This window comes from Mesoplodon bidens (assembly GCF_964165515.1).
Source record: "Mesoplodon bidens genome assembly, chromosome: 1".
Classification (NCBI taxonomy): domain Eukaryota; kingdom Metazoa; phylum Chordata; class Mammalia; order Artiodactyla; family Ziphiidae; genus Mesoplodon; species Mesoplodon bidens.
Window position 1 is genome coordinate 63767554 of NC_138176.1, and position 24938 is coordinate 63792491.

The 24938-nt window shown below is 35.3% G+C and overlaps 1 protein-coding gene across 1 annotated transcript in view; it reads left to right on the forward strand.

Moving 5' to 3' along the window:
* Positions 1–24938, forward strand: part of FBXL5 (F-box and leucine rich repeat protein 5) — a 49754-nt gene that overhangs the window by 5221 nt on the left and 19595 nt on the right. The window contains exons 2-9 of the mRNA XM_081247941.1: positions 4476–4691; positions 7261–7356; positions 8706–8892; positions 11053–11235; positions 13605–13730; positions 16828–16976; positions 17608–17690; positions 18579–19304. Coding sequence (XP_081104067.1) covers positions 4476–4691; positions 7261–7356; positions 8706–8892; positions 11053–11235; positions 13605–13730; positions 16828–16976; positions 17608–17690; positions 18579–19304 — 1766 coding nt within the window. The remainder of the gene's footprint in view (positions 1–4475; positions 4692–7260; positions 7357–8705; positions 8893–11052; positions 11236–13604; positions 13731–16827; positions 16977–17607; positions 17691–18578; positions 19305–24938) is intronic.

Sequence of the window (24938 nt, forward strand, 5' to 3'; positions counted from 1 at the left end):
CCTGTGGATCATAGGTTTTTCTATCTGTAAGTTAGTTTGAGCAGATAGTTATTAAGGTTTCTTCACTGAGTGTAAATCTCCCTCGCTTAAATGAAAGCACTGTCTGGCCAAGGAGAGAAAAAGTAAAAACTTATTTGGGGTAATAATATTTGAGTTTTTGTTATGCTGTTTTTGATACCTGCTTCTGAACTTAATATCTAGTCTTTAAGTCACACACAACTTCAAATCAGTTTGAAGCCAGGCTGTAAGTATGATTTTAAGTTGTAGAATGTCTGAGGCAGAAAATCAGTTTTTTAAAAATTGTTTACATGATACTCTTTTTTTCTTTTTTTATAATTTTATTTATTTATTTTTGGCTGCTTTGGGTCTTCATTGCTGCGTGCGGGCTTTGTCTAGTTGAGGCAAGTGGTGGCTTCTCTTGTTGCGGAGCAAGGGCTGTAGAGCGCAGGCTCACTAGTTGTAGTGTACAGGCTCAGTTGCTCCACTGCATGTGGGATCTTCCTGGACCAGAGCTCGAACCGGTGACCCCTGCATTGGCAGGTGGATTCCTAACCACTGTGCCACCAGGGAAGTCCCAAAAAGTCAGTTATAAATTCTTTTAAAATATGGGAGATACCATGTTACTGATTGTTACTGTTTGTTGATTATGTGTATCCTGTTCTATGTAGGTTCCTTGTTGAATCTGCTAGGCATCAGACGATACACACTTATAGGTCACTTACGAACTTTTATAATCCTACTGTAGAACAGTGTTTTTCAAAGTGTGTTCTGTGACCCATTAGTGGGTCATGGAATCGATTTTTTGGGTCAGAAATAACATTAAAAAAATGAGGGGACTTCCCTGGTGGTCCAGTGGTTAAGACACGGGCTTTCACTGCCGTGGACCTGGGTTCAATCCCTGGTCGGGGAACTAAGATCCCACAAGCCGAGTGGTGCATCAAAAAAAAAAAAAGTGAAAAAGTAAATGATAGAGTACATCACAGATTAAGGAGGGAAATATTGTTTCCTGAAATTTGTTTGAAGTGTTTGTGATGGGTCTGTCTGGATTGTGCTGTATTTCATACTAAAGGTCATGGTTAAACATGTTTGAAAAAACACTTCTTCGGGGCAGCATTTCTCAACTGCAGCACTGTTGACATTTTGGGCCAGACAGTTCTTTGTTGTAGGGGCTGCTGTCCCGGGCGTTGTAGAATGTTTAGTCCATCCCTGCCATTTACCTGCTAAGATGGCAGTAGTGCTTCTGCAGTCTCTAAACCTTGTCCATTAGTTCCTGGGAGGCAAAATCGAACCCCTGGAGAGAACTAATATTTTAGAGCAAACATTCTTTCTGACAATTTACTCTGAAGAGATAGCTTTATGATTAGGACTAACATTGCATCTTGTGGAAGGTAGGTAGGTTTTATAGTCATAGAGACTTGACCTCTGTTTTGTTGTCTACCAGTTGTATGGTTTTGGGTAAGTTATTTTCTCTGAGCTTCAGGGTTTTCACCTATAAAATGGGAATTATAACATCTACTTCCTAGGATTGTTGTTAAGGATTAAATAATATCTAAAAATATTTAGTATAGTACCTAGCACGCTGTAGGCCTCAGTATGTCCCAGATATTATTAGGGTCTAGGTTTATTTTTTTTCTTAATCAAGTCTCTATGATTGAATAACTTTCTAGAGGTAAACAATTTAAAAAAATGATTCATATACACAAATTTTTTAAAAGTTAAACTGTATATGCTCAGGTTATTCTTTTCACTGCTAAATTTACTGACTTTAGGTACCAGATTAAAAACAGTTGCTCTTTTCAAGTGGAGAAAAACTGACTTGGGTAGGGTAAGGACTTCTAATGATAGTTTTGTTTGGAATAACAGAAAAACCTAAGTAGGCTTATATATGTTATATTCCGTGTTCTTTAAATATATTAACTTATTAAATCATCACAAGAACCCTATTAGATAGTTAATATTATTAGCCTTATTTTACAGATGAAGAAATTGAGTGAGGTACGTAGCAACTTAGTGACTTGATGACAGAGATGGATTCACACCTAAGCAGTATGGCTCCAGAGTCAGCACTTTTAACCACTCTGTGGGATTAACTCTATGCATAATGGAGAGTCCTTTTGTCTAATTTGGTTCTCAGTCTGTAGCATGAACCTGGTCTTTACCTTAGCTTGTTATTAAATCCAAAGGATTTTCTAATAGTCCAGTGAGACTATATGCAAAATTTCCTGGATGTCTTTTACGATGTTATTTTCCAGAACTCACATGAGGACATTATTTAGTTTTTGCCATCCTTTTTGTTTTTAAAAAAATTTATAGCTATTATTAATGCTTAATTTACCTCTTATTTCTACTTACTTAGTTCTAGGTTTTTTTGGATATAATGGCACATGATAGTATTTGCTGAGATTAGCCACTAGTGGATTTTGTTGTGATTTTGTGTGGCATTTCTTAGGATAAAATCTACAACCTTGGTTTAACCAAATCCATCCTGTCTGTTATTTTTGTATGGCTCAGGAGCTAAGAATGGTTTTTACATTTTTAAGTAGTTGGAAAAAGTAAAAAGAATAATATTTTTTGACATGTGAAGGTTACATAAAATTTAAATTTTTGTGTCTATAAATAAAATTTATTGGAATACGGCCACAGTCATTCATATGACTACTTTTGTGCTACAACAACTGAATTAAATAGTTGTTACAGACAGTATACCTCACAAAACTTAATATATCTGACCCTTTACAGGAAAAGTTGCTAACCCCTGTTGTATTGGGTTGGCCAAAAAATTTGTTTGGGTTTTTCCATAACATCTTACAGAAAAACCGGAACAAACTTTTTGGCCAAACCATAAATAATTTATTTATTGTGGTTACTGTTTGTTGTCTTATTTCACTAGATTGTAAACTCTGTAGAGGCAGAGATGTCTGTTTTGTTCACTGAGGTATCCCAAGTACCAGAAACAGTGCCTGGTTTATAATAACTGCTCATTAAATATTTGAATAGGGTAAAAAAAATCCCATGAATTTATAAAAATGAATGATTAATTTTCAAAGTAATGCTAGCTAATATTTATTTAGCACCAGTTCATTTAAATCTCACAGCAACCATATGAAGTACAGGCGGTTTTATTATTCCTATTTAACACCAAGAAGAAACTAAGACATTGAAGGAGAAAAGTAGCTTACCCAGGGTTACACAGCTAAATAAATGGTAGGACTGGAGCCTACTAGAGAATCTGTCTCTAGGTCTGGTTTTCTGTAAATGACTCTTATACCCAATCCACCTGCCTTTTACAGTAGATCATTGGTTAAATTATATAGTGGAATAGTCTTGCTTTAGGAGTTTGTTGTCTTTTCTGATGCCTTGTCATGAGCTGACTGTTCCTGCCCAGAATAGGCAATTAAGACACCTTAGACTCTTCTCCATTTTAGGAATACTAGATCAGACTTTACAGAACAAGTCTAGGAAGTATGGTGTTTGTAGCTTCTTTTTCTCCATTTACTGTCTGTTGTTTTTAACCTAATCAGATTTTCCCTCTTAAAATGAATTTTGAAACTGGAATTGACATAATAGAAGATAGATTTAATATGACAGTGGAGGTAATAGAAGGTTTGAATATTACTTTGAACTTCATCTTGAATCGAGTTTTTTGATAATGTATATGCTTTGAACATGAGAATGTAACTTGACATTAAATGTAAAAAAATAAAATTATATCAGAAAAGTCATTTTCTCTTGTTGAATAGTAGAATTAAAGAAAATGACAGTGTATATATTTCTTTATATTTTCATTGATTTTTATCTTTCCTTCAAGCGCATTTACTTTCTCATGCCCCGATGTACAAGTTTTTCACATTGTACTATTGCAGTGCTTCCACTCTAGGAAGTACATGATCCTTGTATAAACTTCTAAGTGTTCCCCCCCCAAAAAAAAATTCTTCTAAAATTATCTGATAATGTTCTAATAGCTCAGTCAGTGTTTTCTGAACAGATCAGACTCATCTTGATATTAAAGTTTAAACAAATTATAATACAAAGTTTTTGAATTTTTTACATTGTAAAAGTAGTATAATAGCATAAAGAACATTTGAACAAAGAAAAAAGTTCATCACGTTATCCTAACAGCTCTTTTAATGTTATATGTAACTTTATGGAGTATCTGTATTTAGTATGTGCACAGAGTAATGGAATTTTAGGTTTCGAGGGAGTCTGGTTTAATCTCTTTTATTTAAAGAAAGAAACTGTGTTTTGTTGGTGCGTACATCCTTCCCTTCAGAATTCAAACCAACATCTTCCTGGCCTGGGGCACTTTTTATTATACCATTATAACTTGTTTTTTATGAATTTCCTTTCCTACTTTAAGAAAATATAAGGGAGGTATTTTGATATGTACAAAACTAAATAGGAATGCATTTGAGTATTTCCTATTGGTGCATATTTGCATGTATTTATTATGCCTTTCTTTTTAAATTTTTATTCAGCTTTCTAAAACCAACTTTTCCAACAACAATGATTTCCGTGCTCTTCTGCAGTCTCTGTATGCTACTTTTAAGGAGTTCAAAATGCATGAGCAGATTGAAAACGAATACATTATTGGTTTGCTTCAGCAACGCAGCCAGACCATTTATAATGTGCATTCTGACAATAAACTCTCTGAGATGCTTAGCCTCTTTGAAAAGGGTCTGAAGAATGTTAAGGTGAGTTGCAAAAATGGATATTTATCACAGCTTGTACCATCTTCTGATATGTCATTGGCAAAACTTGTTAGCATTTTATAGTAAATGATGTTACTATAGTATAGTAAATGTATGTTAAAGAAAAAAAATTACTCTGACACTTGTTAAAGATGGTAAGGAAGACTTTATTCAAGGGATTACTGCAATGGGGTTTTGCAGTAGGGGAGAGAGATTGGGTTGAATTCTTATAGCCAGGGAGCAGGGGTGAGGGTCAGGAAAATTACTAAGAGGATACATCAAGGCTGGGAGATTCTTGCTAGACTGACTCTTGCTTCCTTTTGCTGAAGGCATACCAAGGTGACAAGATATTGAGGGTGGATAGATATTGAGGGTTATCAAATGCCAAGGATGGTAGTGGTGGGGTTGATAGACTGATTCAGGATGATTTTGGTAAAACTGGACTAAGTGGGCCAAGGACAGAGCTCAAGGTCAGGGCCTGGCTGAGAAGACTCAGTGGATCCTGACTCAGGTTTGATGAGAATCTTTATCAGTTACCTCTTTGTTACTATATGTAAAATTCTATCATGAATGCTGCTCTCCAAATCTTAAAGGTGTTTTTGTAAGTTGAAATTTCAATTACTGTAAAAATTTTACTTTCTGATAACATTTGCTGAACTCTTAAAAGAAATCTGTAGTAAACACAGTTATTGGTGACTAAAGGTAGAATTGTTACTTAGAATGAACAGGGCCATAGGGGTGGTTACAAAGAATAATTTTTAATTGTATGATGTAAAATTAAAGATATTTTTGGGTGTAGTTTAGGATAATGGTGTAGAGAAATTTCCCTATTAATTATATTTATGTATTATAGGAAATTTGGTCTTCATTTGTCCCCCTTTTGGCTTGGTGAAACATAGACTTAAGTTGTAACTCTGTCAAACTACCATGCACCTTTCATTGATAGATTTGTGTTCTAGAAAGACTGTTCTTAAGCAGGGAAGAGGATGGATTGAAGGGGAAAAAAAGACTCAAGCAGGAAGATTGTTATAAAAAATTATTGTAATAGTCTCTAGAAGAATACACAGTAGCTATTTGGTGGAGAGGTAGGAGATTGGGTAGGGATAGGGTACTGGGAGGGAAGATGGTATAGGAAGATTTATTTTTTTATTGAATACTCCTTTGTACTGTTTGAATTTTATATCATGTTCATGTATTACCTATTCAATAAAATGATTAAGATCAGAACTGAAGTAGTAACTAGTGGAGACAGAAGGGAAGGGACAGACTTGAGAGTAATGTAGGACATAAAATTGATAGAAGGTAGTGCTTGCATATACGGGAAGGAGGGAAGGAGGAAAGGAGAAAGAGAAAGGAAATAAGAGTGAGAATTGACCTTGACTTTCTAGGGAATATAGAAGAGGCTAAAAGATCCATTATGGGCAGGTTGGGTTTGAACTGCTTGTGCAGTCCAGGTGGGCATTTATAAGTAGGAGGCGGCATTAGTTGGGCTTCAAGGTTGGAAGGGTAATTTGGTTTGGAAAAGCAAATTTGATAATTATCAGCATGTAAGTAGAAATGGAAGCCACTTGGGCATGCCTAAGGAAAATGTGTAACATCCTAAGAGAATAGGACATTGGATAGACTATTGGGAAGCAGTTTAATAAATTAGTTCAAAAAGGAGGAGACTAGAGAGGACTCAGCAGGGTTAAGATATTCCCACATTTTAAAAGTTTCATTATTTTGTGAATTTTCCACATGTACTAAGTTGAGAGGGCTGATGCAGAAGTGATGGATAAGTTACAGGGAGATGTGACCATAGTTCATATGGGGAAGAACTTTTTAGCTGTTGTGCAGAGTTAGAATGATTTACCTCAAGGTACAGTGAGCTCCTTGCCTTTAGAAGTGTATATGGTCTTCTTCAGGGTAATGTAACAGGTATTCTGAATTGTTTAGTAGAGGATACACTAGATGACCTTAAAGGGATTCTGTAATGATATAGTCCAATAGGCGCTTGTGAACTGCCCAGAGGTATATTATTAGGAAAACGGACACATTGAAATTGTATAAATGTATGCATTAGAAATCAGTAGAAGTTTTGAGCAAATACTTGCTATTTTTAGACTTTTTATGACATTTTAATTAATTAATTTATTTTTTGCGGTACGCGGGCCTCTCACTGTTGTGGCCTCTCCTGTTGCGGAGCACAGGCTCCGGACGCGCAGGCCCCGTGGCCATGGCTCACGGGCCCAGCCGCTCCGCGGCATGTGGGATCTTCCCGGACCGGCGCACGAACCCACGTCCCCTGCATCGGCAGGCGGACTCCCAACCATTGAGCCACCAGGGAAACCCTGTGACATTTTTAAAAGGAAGTATGAGATCACATTACTAAAGGAATGCAAGGTTCTTTTAAGAGATGTTTTGAGGCCATCTTTTATACTTAGAAAAGTACAGAAACCATTTTGCTATTTGTTAGTCTAATTTTTTACCCTGACGTTTCAAGTTACATTTCACACTGACTTTCTAGGATCAGATACAGTATAAATTATGAAGCGAAATTTTTATAGAATACAGTTTTTTTGTTTGTTTCTAGAATGAATATGAGCAGTTAAATTATGCAAAACAGCTGAAAGAGAGACTGGAGGCTTTTACAAGAGATTTTCTTCCTCACATGAAAGAGGAAGAGGAGGTAAGCATAATTTTTCCTCTTCGTGATTTTACTTTATAAAATTGGAGAAATGTTATTTTTCCTTTGAGTCTTCAAAATAATACATAGGAAGTTGAACCTCTAGATCATTTTAGAAAATGAAGAAAAACCCAAGGGAAAAAAGCATTAATTTTGTTTCCTTAGAGTTTGTTGCTTTTCATTGACTGAGTGATTGATTTAATTCATTTACTCAAAAAATATTTATTCTCTTATTATGTGGATGGCACTGTATTGAATGTTAACTTTTTATGCTACCCTAATGTCTTTTCTGAACCTTTAGAAGATCCTTTAAACTTTTTAATGTTTTCTGTATTTCCATTCTAAGTTTAAAGAATTTTTAGTGTTCTTTTTTTAGTAGTGGATTTTAGTAATTGAACGGTGGTGTTAAACTTATCAGTCTTATACCTAGTGCACATGTATTAGGATATCCCTGAATGGATGAGCAAAACATTTTCTCATTCTCTTCTTTCTCTGAAGTGGGATGAGTATCAGGATAAGGAATAGGGAAAATATTTTATGAGGAACTAGATTCTTGTTCAGCTGTAAATCAGTTATTATAGTGATTCTCACTATAAAAAGGCTTCACCTTATAATCAGATGGCCATTTAAAAAAAATCTACTTTTAAGCCCTTTCCAGACCAGTTAAATCAGGTGGGAGATAGATATTAACATGGATATATTTTAAAGGTTCCCCAAGTCATTGTAATATGCAAATATGCAACCAGCATTGAAACCACTGAGTTACTAGAGCAGTGTTTCTTAACCTGTGATGCACATCAAAATTATCTGTGGAACAAAAAAAAAAATCCCTTGGCTCCACCTCTAAAGATTCTAATTCTGTCAGTTGGAGGTTGGGACTAAGCAACTGTTTCAAAGAAGAAATCTCCTAGATAATATTGAATAGTTGAAGGTATCAGTAGAGCTCTGACTTTTATGGTTGGCGGTACACGGGGTACGGTTCTCATATGATTTAGAGGCCCTGTTTGGTTAGAGGTCAGTTGTTGTAGTAGCAGAAAGCAGTTACCTGACCTAAATGTCTCACCATAGGAGAGTGATTTAGAGTGTATGATAAGCTCTGTACAGGAGGACCTTCTGGTTTGGATGCTGTTAAATTATTTCGAGATTGAGTGGAGAAGCCATAGAAAGAAGGATCTTGGTGGTGGTATTCTTTGCAATTTTTGGGTAAACTAACTTGGTGGTAACAACTAAATTTTTATGTTTTCCAAATATGTGGTTATAATACTACACTTGAGCCATTAATACTTTAAAAGATGTAGAGTAAAACAAAACTAATTAAGCATGTTTCCTTATGAGTATTTTGTTTAATTTAGGTTTTTCAGCCCATGTTAATGGAATATTTTACCTATGAAGAGCTTAAGGATATTAAAAAGAAAGTGATTGCACAACACTGCTCTCAGAAGGATACTGCAGAACTCCTTAGAGGTCTTAGCCTATGGAATCAAGCTGAGGAGCGGCAGAAGTTTTTTAAATATTCTGTGGATGAAAAGTCAGATAAAGGTGAGAGTCATATGCTTAGATAGCTAGCTAGCAATTTATTCGTTCCAAGGCCATTTACTTCTTGTTGATATGACCTTTATATTTTGTTCGAAGAATAATTTAGGCCATTTGTTTTCAAGTATAGTAAATTTAATTGAGGACAGTAGTTTCTATCTTAGAATTTAGTATTGTCTATGATAATATAACAGCTTATATACTTGGGCCATGTGCAGTATAGTGTTTCTTGAAGGAGTTTATATATATAATAATAACTTTGATTAGTGAGAATAACTATCAATATTATTTATATATAAATATATAATGATAATTTAATAATAATATTTTATTATTAACAATTATTATTTTGGCCAATCAAAATTATTGAAAACTACCATATACAGAACACTTTTGCAGTGTCATCCAATTTTCTGAGCTCCACTGACCATAGTGGCTGTTTTTATCCTTCCTTGTTTTTTTCTTTTTTTTTAAAAATCAGTTTTCAAAATCATTTAATGCTTATAGTTTTATCTCTACCCTTTCTCATTCTCTTGGCTTATATCCAGGAATACACAGGGGAGTGAGTATGAGAGGCATAGTTTTTCTATGTATAGTCACTTTGAGAAAACAAATGACAAATGTAAATAAAATATCTCTGCTTTTTTTATTCATAGACTACTTCCTCATCTTTATTCTTTCTTTTGTTTGATAGCTTTCCCCTTTTTTTTTTTTTTTTTTGCGGTATGCGGGCCTCTCACTGTTGTGGCCTCTTCCGTTGCGGAGCACAGGCTCCGGACGCTCAGGCTCAGTGGCCATGGCTCACGGGCCCAGCCGCTCTGCAGCATGTGGGATCTTCCCAGACCGGGGCACGAACCCGTGTCCCCTGCATCGGCAGGCGGACTCTCAACCATTGCGCCACCAAGGAAGCCCCAGCTTTGCCTTTTAAAATATCGTTAAATAAAATTGGCATCCTGAGGCTAGTAAAAATTCCTTTGCTTTTGCTAGATGAGAAATAGCAATGACATTCCTGTTAAAATTGTTTGAAAGTGTTTGAAATTGGTCCTTTTTTCTTATTTTTATTTAATAAAGTAGGTGAGATGCATGTTGGAACAAAATTGTTTTTATAGGTTAAGCTATAATTAAACCCGTAAAGCTTGTGTGCTTCACTCTGAAATGCAGCTTGTGCTGTAGGCATCAAGTCAGGACCTGTTGTATCTGGTTTAATTTTAATTATAACATGGGACTTAAAAGCGTCACACTTACTATTTTGAATTTTCCCACTCCTTCAAAGTAAATTATAGCTGTATTATGTTTAAAATATCTGCCATTTGTAAAGGGTTAGGTTAAAGTAATTGGATCATAGCATTTCTATATTTAAGTTGCTTTGTGAAGACAAATATATAAGGTACTCAGATTCTTCTTAGTACATTAATGATGAAACTTTTATATTTTATATTCTTTATTGTACACCTCATTTGCAGTTTTCCTTTGTAAAGTTGCTACTGAAATAACCCATTATAGGAAATTGGATATCCAATGACTGTTTTCTATAATAGCTGCTGACAAAAGATTCCTGATAAATGTATACCAACATTAGAAATATTTACATTATATTGTTTCAACTGGCTCATAAATAGGATAAGGTTGAGGCACATAAATGTTATAGAGGTCAGATTTCAGAGTTCTTACGTGAAACGTGAAAATCAAAGAGGTAACACAAGGAAGATGCTGACAGGAGTTGTAATGCATGAATGGAAAACGTTGTGAGATTTGTGTGCATCATTAAAAATGCCCTGGATTTCTCATTATTTGACTGACTCTACACTTGCTGACTTAAAGCTGTATAACCTGTTGGGTTCCTTTTTCAAATGATGCTTCTTACGCTACAAAGTGAGTATTGTTTTTTCTGCAACGCCTTTGTAAGAGGAAGTAAATCCTGTGTTCATTATTGTAGCTCCCACTGATGAAGTATGATTTGGACCACGATAGTTTAACCCTACAGGTTCTTAACAAGTTTAACATCTCCATGTTACCTCTAATCCATGTTATTTCCTTTTCACATCTTGCAAGCAGGAAGGAGTGGACTTTAGGCACTGGATTTTATTTATAGAAATGTGATTGTAATTTCTTAACTGCATTTGCTCTTATAGCCTTTAATGTTAAAGGTTTTCTTTTTTATTTCAGAAGCGGAAGTGTCAGAACAATCCACAGGTATAACTCATCTTCCTCCTGAGGTAATGCTGTCAATTTTCAGTTATCTTAATCCTCAAGAATTATGTCGATGCAGTCAAGTAAGCACTAAATGGTCTCAGCTGGCAAAAACTGGATCACTTTGGAAACATCTTTACCCTGTTCATTGGGCCAGAGGTAGGTAAATGGGATGCTTAGTTTGTTTTAAAAATATTTCAATCTATTTTTTTTTAAGTATATACTCATAGACATTAATAAGTAAGGCCAGGGAGGGAAACTCTGAAAGGTTGACTAAAAATAGGTTTCATAGTTAGATTATATGTTTTTGTATACATTTTTTAAAAGCTAACAATTCTGAAGTATTCATGAGTGAATTACATGATGTGTGCAATTTCCTTTCAAATAATTAGGAAAAAATAGTTGGGGATGGAACGAAAAATAATTGGCAAAATGTTGATAATTGTTTTTTCTTAATAAATTTATTTTATTTTATTTATTTTTGGCTGCGTTGGGTTTTCGTTGCTGTTTGCGGGCTTTCTCTAGTTGTGGCAAATGGGCTACTCTTCATTGTGGTGCATGGGCTTCTCATTGCAGTGGCTTCTGTTGTGGAGCACGGGCTCTAGGCGCACGGGCTTCAGTAGTTGTGGCTTGCGGGCTCTAGAGTGCAGGCTCAGTAGTTGTGGCACACGGGCTTAGTTGCTCTGCAGCATGTGGGATCTTCCCAGACCAGGGCTTGAACCTGTGTCCCCTGCATTGGCAGGCAGATTCTTAACCACTGTGCCACCAGGGAAGCCCCAATAATAGTGAAGATAGGTGATGAGTACATAGGGGTTCATTATGCTACTTGTTTAATGCTGCTTATTCCTACTTTTGACTATATTTGTAATTTTCCATAAGAAAACATTAAAAATAAAATTAATAGGTTGTCAGAAGAGCTTTAAATAATTAGATGAGTATTTTAAAAATATAAAATAAATTCTATAAAATTTAAAGATGAGGTACTGTTATGTTTCCCTTTTGATAGTAGCTCAAGATAACTGAATGTATTTTTGTCTTTAGCATATTTTTTTGTGATTAGTAATGCCTCATTCTATAAATTACAATTTCATATTAGTTAATTTCATTGTGGTAAGTTAGTTTTACATGTGAACAGTTAAAATTTTGCTTTCCTGAGCATATAATGCAGTCATGGGATAAATACAACTAATATGGCATATGTTCTTCTGTCACTGAATTAAAACAGTTTTTCTAGGTGAGTACCTCAAATTTCACATTAATTTTTTTTAGTTTTTTATAATTTGTCACTTTGACATGGAAATATATATTTTTTACATAATTAAAGTGTGAGTCTGATTTAAAAATAGTTTTATTTTTTATATGAATATGTAGCACTTTTAAATAAGCTTTTGTTAGATATATAGATATATAATATTTTTTTCATGAAGCTATTTGGAGTATTGGGTAGACGTATATGATCCAAATGATTAGAATTATTATTTTTATGTGGAATAATTTTTCTTATTGTAAGATAATATATTAAGTGAAAAGTCAGATAAGGCAAGTATGGATATATCACATACTTTTTTATTAGCTGTATTTTTTTGATTATGAAGAATTACTTATTAGGTAGTAATACATAATTAGGTACTGTTTGATATAAAGATGAAATATGATAATGCTATGCTAGATTCTGTGAAGTTAACCAGATATTAAATATGCTGCTTTTTTTTCTGTTTTTAATATGCTTAAACAAAAAGTTCCAGTAAAAATGGTTGTAATTTAATTTATTTATGGTATTTGTTTCCTGTGATTCTTGATCACAATTGATTTGACCCCCTGCAGGGGATGTTTTGAAATGCCGGTGGAGGCATTTTTGTCCCATCATTGGAGTATTACACTGGCATCCAGAGGGTAGAGGCCAGGGTTACTGCTAAACACCCTGCAATGCACAGGGAAGCACTCCACAACAAAGAATTACCCAGCCCCGAATATCAATGGTGTTAAGGTTGAGGAGCCTTCACTTAGATGTAATGTTAGGAATTCAATAAATTAATTCTGCATTGTCTTGCACTTCACAATCATGTAATTTAATCGCAGCATATTCTCCAGGATCTTTAAATTTATGGTTTAGCTTTACCTTAATCTTTCCCTTTTTCTGTTCCCACCTACTTCTGAATTGCTAATTCACTACTGAGCAGAAAGTCTTGCTTCCTTTTGTTTATTAGCAATTGTCTTAATGGGGGTATTGCTGGAGCCAGTGTGAAGCCACAGTAGGGAAAAAGGTTAGGTTGTTTTCAGTGATTTCTGAAATTTCTTGTTAAGACTGTTGATAATTATTTTTCATAGTTTTTTGGTATGTCTGAAATTGAATTCTGTGGTTATTTAAATGTAATTTTTTAAACCACAATTGTTTCTAACAATAGGTGGCTCATTGTGTATGGCTCACATATTTTTTGTGTGCAGACATTTTTGTTATAAATAGGTTTTTTTTTGTAATGGTAGCCCATCTAATCTTATTTTGTTCCTTTTGTTTATTTGTTGAGTAGGTGACTGGTATAGTGGTCCTGCAACTGAACTTGATACTGAACCTGATGAGGAATGGGTGAAAAATAGAAAAGATGAAAGTCGTGCTTTTCAAGAGTGGGATGAAGATGCCGATATAGATGAATCTGGTAAGCTGTGTCTGGGATTAAAATTGTTACATGGTGCTTTAATAATTACTGTTACATTTAACAAGTATTTAGGTGCTAGGATTTATGTATTTTGTGTTTTCTAAAAAAACTGGTGTTTTTAAGCCTACTACTTTTTAAACTTTCACGGAATAGTAAGCGTATTTAAAATTCTGTTTAAAGTAATTTTTAAATGTGTGTAGGCTTGTTTCCCATATATTTTTTTAATAGATTTATTTATTTATTTGTTTGTTTGTTTGTTTTTATTTTTGGCTGCGTTGGGTCTTCGTTGCTGCCCGCGGGCTTTCTCTAGTTGCAGCGAGCGGGGGCTGCTCTTCGTTGAGGTGCACGGGCTTCTCACTGCGGTGGCCTCTCTTGTTGCGGAGCATGGGCTCTAGGTGTGCGGGCTTCAATAGTTGTGGTGCGTGGGCTCAGTAGTTGTGGCTCATGGGCTCTAGAGCGCAGGCTAAGTAGTTGTGGCACACGGGCTTAGTTGCTCCACGGCATGTGGGATCTTCCTGGACCAGAGCTCGAACCCGTGTCCCCTGCATTGGCAGGCGGATTCTTAACCACTGCACCACCAGGAAAGCCCTCCCATATGTTTTTATATTTATTTAAATGCTTTAAAAAAATCAGAAAATGATGGCTGTTTTCCTTATTGAAATAATATACATTCATTATAGTGCTATTCAGTTTACAGTGTGTTTTTAGGGCCACTTCATTTGATCAGCTCAGTAGTATATATTGAGTCGTCTGTGGCCCAGAGGAAGGAGCATAAAGCTGTTGAACCTGTTTATTAATTTGTACACAGTCATGCCACTTGCCTCACATGGTGGTTATAGAATTAAGAAGTAATATATATGAAAATTCTTTGTAAATGGTAAGGGATTATATAAGCTAGTGTAGCCATTCATTAAGCACCGTGGGAGAATTCAAGGGTGATGAAGACTATCCCTACCCTTAAAGAACTCACAAACGGGAGAATTTAGAATACATGATTCTTAATCAAGGTAACGTATTGGAAAATGCTGTAATAGAGGTGCAGAAAGATGCTGTTTGGGAATATGGAGGAGAAAGACACAAATTCTACCTTAGATGTTACTTTAGATAATGATTATTAAAAGATGATGAAAATAGTAAAAAAAAAAATTAATAAGGTATTCTTCTGCTTCGTAAAACTGAACCTGTAGGAATTTTTTATTTATAAGTTGCCCACTTATAGTAAGCTGGTCTGGCAAAAGAACTAAACTTGTGGAAAGTAAGGAATATAAATACAAAGATTATTGTTTTAGCAGCAAGTTTAGTTTTTATGAAATCAAGGTGCAAAACACCTTGGTATAGTTTTAAATGTTTGGAAGGTGTCATATAAGGAGGAGGTCTTTTCCAGTTAGACTTGGTGATTTGCTTATCCTGTGGCAGGCATTTTCTGGGCATGAGGTTAATAGTGAACAAAATGGAAAAAAAAAAAATCCTTGGCTTTGTTTAGCTTAAAATTTGGAGGGGGAGGCAGACAGTAAAGACAGGCAAAATATATACTGTATTAGATAGTGTTAAGTGCTGTGGAGAATAATAAAGGAAAAGCGTGCCAGGAAGAGAGGAAAGAAGTTACCATTTTCAATAGATTGAGTAGTTAAGGTCCCTTGAGAAATTTGAGCAAAGACCTCAAGGAGTTAAGTCTTTACTCAGATGTCACCTTAGGGAAGACTTGATTTATCCATTGTAAAAAATCAATTCATAATACCTGTGTTGAGTTTTAAAGGCTTTATCAAACTTATAATGTGTTTATCTCAGCACTTAAAGATAGACAAAGAGACGGCTGCTGTTGTTTTCTTTCATATTGAGAGGGAAAGGTTAAGGTTATAATGATGGAGCCTTTCTAAGGTAATATATCTGTTTAGCTGTTTAGTGTATCTAAGAGTAAACTTTGGATCTGTCATCTGTGTTAGTGCTTTTTCAGCTTAGCTGTCTTTACTAGTCTTGTAGAGAAGTTATTATTCTTCATAGGATGTTTAGTTTTCTTTTTTTTAGGATTTCACAGTAAACAGTACACATTTAGATAGAGAGAGCCACAGAAACAAAAGAATCATTTGGAAATAAAACTGTAGTAGAATAAATAGGGTTCACTAAAAGTCACTTTTATCCCTGTATTTCACATATACGTCTAACTAAAGGAGGAATTTAGAATAATATCTGTAAACATGGGAACAGTCAAAAATTCAGAATTATTGTTTCTATTTATATTCCTTTTGTCAGCTACACTCAGTTTTGTTTTAAATGAGACTTCCTCAGCTTATCCTGTTAAACTGTTTTATGTTTGGAGACATTTGAGTTAGGTCTTCAGGTAAGCAAAAAAGCAATAGGATCCTGAGAAAGGGATAAAATTATTAGTTCATTCTTTTTGGTGTAGTGTGTTTTTTTTCTTATATCAAATTGGAGTTTGTAGGGTTTTTTTTTTTTTTACTTGTTACAGTAGTGCATCCTGTTATACACATCTAAACTCTATAGAAGTTATTAAGCAGAAAACAAAAGCCATAATCATTTTTAATTTCTTAAAAATTCTAAGGTACTTTTCTTTGCTTGATTCGTTATGACCAGCCTAACTTAATTGTTTCAAATCTCTTCTAGCTCTGTGTCCCTTTTATTGATATTTATGTAAAATAATGAATGACACTTTTTATTATTTTTATTATGGTTCATTTTCCTCTTGATATCCTGTATTCTCTTGAAGAACTTATACTATTCTTCAAGTAGTCAAAGTTTTTTCCCAAATTTTTTTGGTGCCTGAAACTGGAGTTATTTTTATCTTCCCTCTGATAATTAGCTTGAGAAGAAAATTACCTTCAACCTTGAAGCATGTTAAAAAATTCTTCCTTTCATTCCCATTTAAACCTTTTTTCTTTTTCTTTTGTCTCTTTTTAGTTGATGTCAGACCTGTTAATATAAATATTAAGTCCTGGCGAATGAGAACTTGCCATTTAATTTGCATATATAGGGGCGGTTAAAAGGAGAGCAAAAAGTATTTCATATTTTTGGTGATTCCTTGAGTAGCCTGATCATAATTAGTGTATCAAGTTCTTAGACTTTTGAATTCATTTTACAGAAGAGTCTGCAGAGGAATCGATTGCCATCAGCATTGCACAAATGGAAAAACGTTTACTCCATGGCTTAATTCATAATGTTCTACCGTATGTTGGTACTTCTGTAAAAACTTTAGTATTAGCGTACAGCTGTGCAGTTTCCAGCAAAATGGTATGTATAAATTAGCACTAGTTTGGGTATTAAGAAAAAGTAGCAATGATCTACATTTTGTTTGCTTATTCCTGAGTTTAATTAAAAAAAAATAACAGTTTACCCATGAGTGTACCTTCCCATGGGTAGGCATACACTGCTAATTTTCATCTTTTTTCATTTCAGTTCTCATAGTAATCTTTGTACATAGATATCATTGTCTTCACATTATAGAAAAGGAAACATAGACTGAGAGATTAAACAGTTTATTTAGTTTCACAGATGTTAAGTGATCAAACCCAGTTTTATATGATTCTTTATAATGTGTAAGGCATGGTAAGACGGGCAGGTGAAATTAAATCACGGTTTTATAAAAGACTATCTTGTGATATCCTACATTAGAATCTCCTTGGGTATTCCTTAAGAATGTAAATTTCCTGGGTCTAATCTTAGAATTACTAAAACAGATTTTCTGGGATTTCATCACAATATATATTTGTAAGGCAGAATTGAAGTGATTTTTACATGCAGAAAAGTGTGAGAACCACTGGATATATTACTTACTAAAAGTTATATATTACTTAGTAAAAGTTATGTCTCTAACCTAACTAAATTCTGCAGATCTTCACAGTGACTTTTTTTTCCCTCTTAGGTTAGGCAGATTTTAGAGCTTTGTCCTAACTTGGAGCATTTGGATCTTACCCAAACTGACATTTCAGATTCTGCATTTGACAGGTTAGTTATTTTTGAATATATAAGTTTAATGATTTCTTAACTATGAATCAGTAGAACTGTTCTGTAGTTTTTCATTAACATAATTGCAGTTTAATCATACTATTACTTTCTACTATCAGATTTTGGTCATGTTATGGTAATAGCACCCTCCAATTCTTTGCTCTTGTCCTTAGGTCCCAGCTGATTCAAAACTTATATATGTATCATCCTGTCACCTTTATAATCTTGTACTGTGTCTAGGCTTTTGAGCCTTGCTGTGTAACCATGTAGCTTGGTACTGTGTTTTAAAGAAGTTTTCATTTTCACCTGGGCTCCCAGTACCATTTGGCAAAGCTCCCTCTTCATAGTTATTCTAAAATTCTAACACTTTCTTCAAGCAACCCACAGATTTTATTTCTTTGGATGCTGCTACTTTCCTTCTTATTCTACCTTGCCCTGCTGTTTCCCACCCTAGCATTTATATCAGCACCTCTTTTCCAATTTCAGAGGGAGAAATGTATTCTTCTCTGGCTAAGGCTAATTCTCTACCAATTCCTAGAGCTTGTTCTTCTGGATCTTTCTCCTCTAATTATTATTTTCTTTCTTTCATGTGTGTACAGCCTTTCCTCTATTGGTTATTTTTCAGGATGAAAAACAGTCTCTCCCTTCCATACCCTTCTCCTTTCCTGCTCTTCTTTTGGGTTAGCAATACTCTTAGTTCCTAATTACTCTTATTGTCTTTTCATATTCCTAGCATTTAAAGTAGTGCCTAACAACAGATATTCAGTAAATGATTGATTATATTAGATTTAAAATCTTTCTTGTAGTTTCCATTTACTTACGTATAATCAAATGCTTTTGAAGAATTTAACAATATCCACTAATAGTCTTGTTACCTCTTAATTATAGTTGGTCTTGGCTTGGTTGCTGCCAGAGTCTTCGGCATCTTGATCTATCTGGATGTGAAAAAATCACAGATGTGGCTCTAGAGAAGATTTCTAGAGCTCTTGGAATTTTGACGTCTCATCAGAGTGGCCCTTTGAAAACTTCAACAAGCAAAATTACTTCGACTACCTGGAAAAATAAAGACATTACCATGCAGTCCACCAAGCAGTATGCTTGTTTGCACGATACAACTAACAAGGGCCTCGGAGAAGAAATAGATAATGAACACCCCTGGACTAAATCTATTTCTTCTGAAAATTTCACTTCTCCTTATGTGTGGATGTTAGATGCTGAAGATTTGGCTGATATTGAAGATGCTGTAGAATGGAGACATAGAAACGTTGAAAGTCTTTGTGTAATGGAAACAGCATCCAACTTTAGTTGTTCCTCCTCCGGTTGTTACAGTAAGGATATTGTTGGACTAAGGACTAGTGTCTGTTGGCAGCAGCATTGTGCTTCTCCAGCCTTCGCGTATTGTGGTCATTCATTTTGTTGTACAGGAACAGCTTTAAGAACTATGTCAGCACTCCCGGAGTCTTCTGCATTGTGTAGAAAAGCATCAAGGACTAGATTGCTTAGGGGAACAGACTTAATTTACTCTGGGAGTGAAAAAACTGATCAAGAGACTGGGCGTGTACTTCTGTTTCTCAGTCTGTCCGGATGTTATCAGATCACAGACCATGGTCTCAGGTAAGTAATCTGTTGCAGAGTATTAGGAAATGGACATGTTTTCATTCTCAAATGGAGTGGAAAATTTTGAATCTAAGTCATTCCTTTCAGCTGATTTATTTAACCGAAAGAGTTAACCACTTCAAAGAGTTGTCCTACTTCAAAATTTTGGAACGATACAACTTCAGCATGAAGTTTCAGTCAGTTCAATTCCTTTGTAATGTGGAAGAACATAAATTTAAAAGTTTAATAAATACTTACAATAAATACATGCAACACATTTTCTAAGGTGCTTTAGTGGATGTAAAGATGAATAAGATACAGTTTTTACCCTCTAGGACTTGTAACAGAGAAGAAAATATGTATACTATATTCTGTGTATTATTTGTGTACATCCTTTAAGGGATATTGAATTAAAGATTCTATGGGGATCAAAGGAGAGAGAGAGAGACTTCTCATCCAATTGCAGCAAATGATCAGAAAATGTTATGAAGAGGGGCTTCCCTGGCGGTCCAGTGGTTAAGACTTCGCCTTCTGATGCAGGGGGTGTGGGTTCGATCTCTGTTCGGGGAGCTAAGATCCCACATGCCTCGTGGCCAGAAAACCTAAACGTAAAACAGAAGCAATATTGTAACAAATTCAATAAAGACTTTAAAAATTGTCCACATCAAAAAAAATTTTTTTAATCTTTAAAAAAAAAAAGATAAAATAACATGTAATGAAGAGGTAGCCCTTAATTGAACCTTGAAGATAGATGAAGGATTTTGATAGGTGGCAGAGGGAGAAGAGACCATTCCAAGCAGTAGGGATCATTTGAGCCCACAGTAAAGCACTGTTTTAACTGTTGTTAGGGTATTTTGTTGTTATGGTTGCTCTCAGCGTTAATAATTGTTTGATTATCTATGACATGAGCCTTCAGAAATTGATTTTATGTTTTCTCTTTTACCCTGTAATAGACTTGAATTTTACTAGGGCTCCTTAATAATGGGGTATCAGGCATGTTAAACAACGAAAATTCATCCAACATAAAGCCTATTACCCCCTCTTGTCTTTTAAGTGTGATCTTTAGCAGATTAAATTGAACTCAGTGGGGGATGTTCAGAGGAGTATTCCCATTTGGTTGTAGAGAAAGATGTGTATTGGGGAATAGTGGGGAATAAGGCTATGACAGAGTTTGAATTCAGGGAAGAATTTATTTGGGGAATGGGGAACACAGGAACTATCTTACTTGATATTATTTGGGCTGGTAGCTTATCAAAAAAGCTGCAGTCTGAGTGCAGCTCAGATTTTAAAAGTGCAACTCCTTTTAATCAGATTATCTTGAAGGAGTCTTTCTTAATCATTTAAATATTTATTGAGCATCTGTTGTGTGACTTGCCCTCTTCTAAATGCTAGGGATCCAGAAAAAATGACTCAAATTTCCTGCTCTCATAGAGTTTATAATCTAATGGTAGAAATAAGACAACAAAGATGTAATATCAGACTGGATGTTCTGAAGAAAAGTGAAATATGTTTATGGGGTACAGAATACAGAGAATGCTCCTTCACATTTGACGGACAGGAAAGGCCTTGAAAAGAAGCATTTTTTTGAGTAGAGATTGGGATGAAGTTAGTGAATTTTGTGTGCATTTCCTGGGAGAGAAGCTAAGGAAATCGAAACTACAAATTTGATTTTTAGAAACCGCTTTCTTCTTGCATTTATTCTGTTGGTTTAAAAAGTATTTCAGTTAACTTAAGTTCAGCTGGTGTTCAGGTTTGAGAACAAATACAACTTGTGCAAGCATTCACCTCAACTTGGGGGAACAGAGTTGCTAGTTGGGAGTATTCTGTGTATCCTTCTGTAAGAGTCATGTTTTATTCAGGGATGGGTAGCATGAATTTTGGCAAGTTGGTTATGGGCTTGTTAAAAGAGCATTCACTGTAAAAATGTAGGTTGAAAATCAAAGTTTTAAACTAGATTGAAGTCATAGGGAACATATAGTGTAGTGTGTAGTCTTCATGCAGCATTATCTGGTTTTCATAGGAATGAAATAAAATAAATTTTGGCTGTCATTGAGTAGAAATAGTCTGTTTAAATTTTCAGCCTTCTTTGGCCCCCTCACGTTGCCATTATTGTTTCGGTACAAACTATTCCTTTTCTCCTTGAATCCAAGGCAACTGCTCTTGAATCTTTTGCAGATAGCATGTATCGTTGGGTCTTACAGTCAAACATTCTGTCATTTAATCTTTCGGTTTCACAATAAGCATTTAATGTAATTACTGATATGGTTAAATTTATGCCTACCATCTTACTGTTTGTTTTCCCCCTGTTTCTCTTTTCTTTATTCTTGTTTTGTGTTTTCCTGACTTGTTTTGGATTTGTTAAGTATGGGTTGGCCAAAAATTTCCTTTGGTTTTTAAGTAAAAATAAAATACATTTTTCATTTTCACCAAGAATGTTATGGAACAACATATTCACTGTTTTGTTCCACCACCTTCTGCCATTTTTGAGGCAACTTCATAATTCCATCTTCCCAAAACTTTTTATCTTTTTGAGCAAAGAACTGTTCCAGGTGCCTTTTATAGTCTTCCAGGGAATTGAAATGTTTTCCATTGAGAGAATTTTGTAAAGACCGAACAAAATAAATGGAAATCCGAAGGTGCAATGTCTGGTGAATACAGCAGATGAATCAGAACTTCCCAGCCAAGCTGTAACAGTTTTTGCTTGGTCATCAAAGAAACATGCGGTCTTGTGTTACCCTGATGGAAGATTATGCATTTTCTGTTGACTAATTCCCGACGCTTTTTTGTTGAGTGCTGCTTTCGGTTGGTCTAATTGGGAGCAGTACTTGTTAGAATTACCTTTTGGTTTCTGGAAGGCGTTCATAGTAGAGGACTCTCTTCCAGTCCCACCATATACACAACATCACCTTCTTTGGGTGAAGACCGGCCTTTGTTGTGGTTGGTGGCAGTTCATTTTGCTTGCCCCACGATCTCTTCCATTCCACATTATTGTACAGTATCCACTTTTCATCGTTTGTCACAATTTGTTTCAAAATGGAACGTTTTTGTTACATTTCACTAGAGAATTGCATGTGGAAATACAGTCAAGAAGGTTTTTTTCACTTAACTTATGTGGAAGCCAAACATCAGAGCGATTAACATAACCAAGCTGGTGCAAATGATTTTCAGTGCTTGATTTGGATATTTTGAGTATGTCGGCTATCTCCTGCATGGTATAATGTTGATTGTTCTCAGTGAATGTCTTCATTTGGTAGCTATCAACCTCAACTGGTCTACTTGACTGTGGAGCATCATCCAGCAAGAAATTCCAGCATGAAACTTCGCAAACCACTTACATTTTCGATCAGTCACAGCACCATCTCCGTACACTGCACAAATCTTTTTTTCGTGTTTCAGTTGCGTTTTCACCTTTCTTGAAATAAGAAAGCATAATATGTCGAAAATGTTGCTTTTTCTTCCATCTTCAATTTTTTAGTGGCTACACAAAAATTCACTAGTTTTGATAAGTTTTTTTTACATGCACACTGATATGACAGCTGTCACAAAACAGTCTAACAAAATTGTTTTAAATGAACTTAAATACAACTAAGCCCAACTAAAGCCATCTTACGGGAAAAAGAACGAACTTTTTTTGGCCAACCCAGTACTTTTTAGTATCTGTTTTATCTCTACTCTTGTTTAGTATATCATTTAGTGTTTGCTTTAGGGTTTGTATGTACCTTGTAAATAAAATTTTGGTAAAATGTACAAACCACAAAGGTTACCATATTAACGATTTTTTCTTAAATTTTATTTTATTTTTCTAAACAGCAGGTTCTTACTGGTTATCCATTTTATACATATTAGTGTATCTGTGTCACTCCCAATCTCCCAGTTCATCCCACCACCACCCCCCACGCCACTTTCCCCCCTTGGTGTCCATGTTTGTTCTCTGCATGTGTGTCTCTATTTCTGCCCTGAAAACCGGTTCATCTGTACCATTTTTCTAGGTTCCACATATATGCATTAATATATATTTGTTTTTCTCTTGCTGACTTACTTCACTCTGTATGACAGTCTAGATCCATCCACATCTCTACAAATGACTCAGTTTCATTCCTTTTGATGGCTGAGTAATATTCCATTGTATATATATACCACATCTTCTTTATCCATTGGTGTCTCGATTGGCATTTAGGTTGCTTCCGTGTCCTGGCTATTGTAAATAGTGCTGCAATTAACATTGTCGTACATGACTCTTTCTGAATTATGGTTTTCTCTTGGGTATATGCCCAGGAGTGGGATTGCTGGGTCGTATGGTAATTCTATTTTTAGTTTTTTAAGGAACCTCCATACCGTTCTCCATAGTGGCTGTATCAATTTACATTCCTACCAACAGTGCAAGAGGGTTCCCTTTTCTCCACACCCTCTCCAGCATTTGATGTTTGTAGATTTTCTGATGATGCCCATTCTAACTGGTGTGAGGTGATACCTCATTGTAGTTTTGATTTGCATTTCTCTAATAATTAGTGATGTTGAGCAGCTTTTCATGTGCTTCTTGGCCATCTGTATGTCTTCTTTGGAGAAATGTCTATTTAGGTCTTCTGCCCATTTTTGGATTGGGTTGTTTGTTTGTTTAATATTGAGCTGCAGAGCTGTTTATATATTTTGGAGATTAATCCTTTGTCTGTTGATTCGTTTGCTAATATTTTCTCCCATTCTGAGGGTTGCCTTTTCATCTTGTTTGTAGTTTCCTTTGCTTTGCAAAAGCTTTTAAGTTTCATTAGATCCCATTTGTTTATTTTTGTTTTTATTTCCATTACTCTAGGAAGTGGATCAAAAAAAGATCTTGCTGTGATTTATGTCAAAGTGTGTTCTTCCTATGTTTTCATCTAAGAGTTTTATAGTGTCTGGTCTTACATTTTGGTCTCTAATCCATTTTGAGTTTATTTTTGTGTATGGTGTTAGGGAGTGTTCTGATTTCATTCTTTTTTTTTTTTTTTTTTTTGCGGTACGTGGGCCTCTCACTGTTTTGGCCTCTCTCGTTGCAGAGCACAGGCTCCGGACACGCAGGCCCAGCGGCCACTGTCCACGGGCCCAGCCGCTCCGCGGCATGTGGGATCCTCCCAGACCAGGGCACGAACCTGCGTCCCCTGCATTGGCAGGCGAATGCTCAACCACCACACCACCAGGGTAGCCCCTAATTTCATTCTTTTACATGTAGCTGTCCAGTTTTCCCAGCACCACTTATTGAAGAGACTGTCTTTTCTCCATTGTATATCCTTGCCGCCTTTGTCATAGATTAGTTGACCATAGGTGTGTGGGTTTATCTCTGGGCTTTCTATCTTGTTCCATTTATCTGTATTTCTGTTTTTGTGCCAGTATCATATTGTCCTGATTACTTTAGCTTTGTAGTATAGTCTGAAATCAGGGAGTCTGATTCCTCCAGCTCTGTTTTTTTCTCTCAAGACTGCTTTGGCTATTCAGGGTCTTTTGTGTCTCCATACAAATTTAAAAATTTTTTGTTCTAGTTCCATAAAAAACGCCATTGGTAATTTGATAGGGATTGCATTGAATCTGTAGATTGCTTTGGGTAGTATAGTCATTTTCACAATATTGATTCTTCCAATCCAAGAACATGGTATATCTCTCCATCTGTTGGTATGATATTTA